The sequence below is a fragment of the Aplysia californica genome, unplaced genomic scaffold (genome assembly GCF_000002075.1).
Source record: "Aplysia californica isolate F4 #8 unplaced genomic scaffold, AplCal3.0 scaffold00561, whole genome shotgun sequence".
Taxonomy (NCBI): domain Eukaryota; kingdom Metazoa; phylum Mollusca; class Gastropoda; order Aplysiida; family Aplysiidae; genus Aplysia; species Aplysia californica.
In genome coordinates, this window is record NW_004797831.1 from 375,752 (window position 1) to 378,570 (window position 2,819).

The 2,819-nt window shown below is 44.7% G+C and overlaps 1 protein-coding gene across 1 annotated transcript; it reads right to left on the reverse strand.

Moving 5' to 3' along the window:
- Nucleotides 1–1,353: 1,353 nt before the first annotated feature.
- LOC101854196 lies at nucleotides 1,354–2,781 on the reverse strand. The gene is made up of 2 exons (XM_005106906.2): nucleotides 2,676–2,781; nucleotides 1,354–2,447 (listed from the first exon to the last, which is right to left on the reverse strand). The coding sequence occupies exons 1-2, from the start codon at nucleotides 2,779–2,781 to the stop codon at nucleotides 1,732–1,734; spliced, it is 822 nt and encodes a 273-aa protein (XP_005106963.1). The 3' UTR covers nucleotides 1,354–1,731.
- Nucleotides 2,782–2,819: the final 38 nt, after the last annotated feature.

The following is a 2,819-nucleotide window of genomic DNA, read 5'->3' on the forward strand; positions in this document are numbered from 1 at the left end:
TCAGAATTTTTCTTGCATAAAACGACGGGGACAGATACTGAGGTACAATTCCGGACTTTAGAAATTGCTTTCATTGTGTTAAACATTTTCCTTTATATTAACTTCTTAACTGTCCAAGTGGTTAGTGAAGTAGTGAAGTAGAAAAAAAGTCCATACACAGCAAGACGTTCAAATATTATTTAAAATACCCCAAATAGTAGTACTTGTAGGATGAAAACGTTTACAGAAATCTTCGGCTTTAAAAACCGCCTAATTTGGTTCCGAAATTATCATTTGTTTTGTCCCACATCAGAAACATAGTAAAAATAATCAATAAATAGAATTTGTATAGCGCATATCCCCGCTCAACAGCAGGCTCTAAGCGCTTTACACTATATTATTACCCCAGCAGACCATAGAACACTCCGAAACACTCTCAGCTTCCCGGGAAGCACACAGTACAAGCAGCTGATTAAGCGCTCAAACACTAACAAACTGACAAGATCTTTCGCTGTCTATTGCCGGGTACTCATTCCCACCTGGGTGAAGTGAGGAAAATTCGTGAAAAGTGCCTTTCCCAAGGACACAACGTCGGGCTCCTGACGGGATTCGAACCCATGACCTTACGGTTGCGAGTCCGAGAGCGTAACCACTAGGCCACCGACGCCACTTATTTGGCAATCATACTTGTGACTTTTATAGTTTATAGTACACCGTTTTCCTTCCGACAATGAGTTTCTGGAAGACTACAGGGCCTTACATGTACAGGCCGACCGGACAGGTTTTTGACCGAAGGCAAGCCGTACGGTAGGACGAAATCGAGGAAACTTGGTTTATTATTTACTACACGCCACAATCGACCTGAAGGTGGCCACACCTCGTGAGCAACATTATTCTACACACTAGGCCTAGTCAGGGTGAAACTTCACACGCGTGTGTGTGTGTTCCGCGCAATTTACAGATTTGCGCAATCGCTGGGCGTTTTTACGATCGTAAGATTGCACGGCCATCTTAAGATTGCACTGCGCGTTTTATTTAACTATGGTATAATTGCGCGGCAATTTTATACATGTGTTTTTGAAATAATAATTTAAAAAAACCACACTTCCATCTTTATTCTTTTACTCACATCGAGGAACATTCACATACGTTTTCAAAAGTGTAAAAAATATGAAAATTGAAATGAACATAAAATGGAAGAGCTCACAAGAATGATACAATGCTAGGTATCAAACTCAAAGGTCATAAAGTACATAAAAGAATAGATAAAGATGGACGTGAATTTAAAAAAACCCCAATTATTTCAAAAATATAAAATAAATCTTCAGATTGTCGTGCAATTATACCATCGTTAAAACGCGCAGTACCATCGTTCAAACGCGCAGCGCAATCTTAAGATGGCCGCGCATTTATACGATCGTAAAATCGCGCAGCGCATAGATTGCGCAGATCTGTAAATTTCGTGGAACATGTACACAATAGCTCGTAAAAACAAAAAAATGAGCTGGAATATAAAATCCTTAATACAAAACGAAACAAGTCACTCGGAAGCCATCTCCCTAATTTTGATACTCTGATTCTGAATCTGGTATTATTTTTTAAATCTACGACGTGATTTTCTATAATTTTGAAATAAGTTCAGTTGTCCCCGGCGCTGCAAACTTCAAAGGCCGGATGGCCGGACGTCAAATTCCCAGGCAGCGGCTGTGGGTTCTTTACCTCCGGCCGGCCGGCCATTCGCCGGGTGTTCGCCTACGGTTTGAGCCGCATATCTCGACGACACAGGACAGTTTTTGCCACAGCGCCCCGAAAGTATGGGTTGGCGAGAGTATAGACAACAGGTTTGGCGAAAGAAGACAAGTGCATGCATACGACTGCAAGCACCTCGAACCATCCCGGCACATCTTCGTAAGGCGTGAAATTCCACACAAACCTGGCCACCACCCATGGAAACCAAAGAAGCCAAGTGACAAAAATAGTAACAGCCGAAGCTCTGAGCATCATGTAATCGGGGCATTCTAGGTAATAGATCCTCTGTCTGCGAGGTTTGCCGTCGGTGTTCACGTCTGCCCCGTCCTCTATGTCGCTGTCCCACTGCTCCGGCTCCACGTAGCCTTGTGGTGTGAACACACGCTTTCCCAAACTGCCCTTTTTGGCATCTTTACGCTCTCTCGTCGGGTGTAGCTTGGAATGTTTGGCCGAGAATTTCGCCTGCACGTTGGTCAGTCTTGCCGAGTACGAATCTCCGGGGGCGTCCGAGTTTCTCTCCAGGATGATTTCTCCGGTGCCAGGAGATCGTCTGCGCGATATGAAGATCTTGGCGAAACAGGTCGCGAGCACGGGAAGGGCGACCACCCAGTAGGGTATAGCGTGGTCCAGGCAGAAGGTAAAGTTGAGCAGCTCGGTGTTCTCTGAGAAAGCGGCGGCACATTGGCGCTGTTCCCTCATCCAGAAGACGGGGACACTGCCTGGGGACAGGAAGTCAGGAAGGCTGGGTTAATGAAACCATTTCCCTTCTCGATCTGATAAAATAATGATTTATTATTTTTATTAACAGTTGTTTTCTGATTGAAGTTTATAGCTTGGCGTTACATCGTGCCAAAGCATCAAGCTGATGATGATGATGATGATGATGATGATGATGATGAGGAGGAGGAGGAGGAGGAGGAGGAGGAGGATGTCGTCTTAAATTTTACACTCAGTGGTTCCTGAAGAAGCCTCCCAGGCAAAACGTCGAGCCAAGGAGGAGGCAGCAGAGGAAGAAATCTTTTTAACGACGGGCTTGGGCATGGACAAGGCCATGGCTAAGTCGATGTGATAACAAAAGCACTTGGATTTGT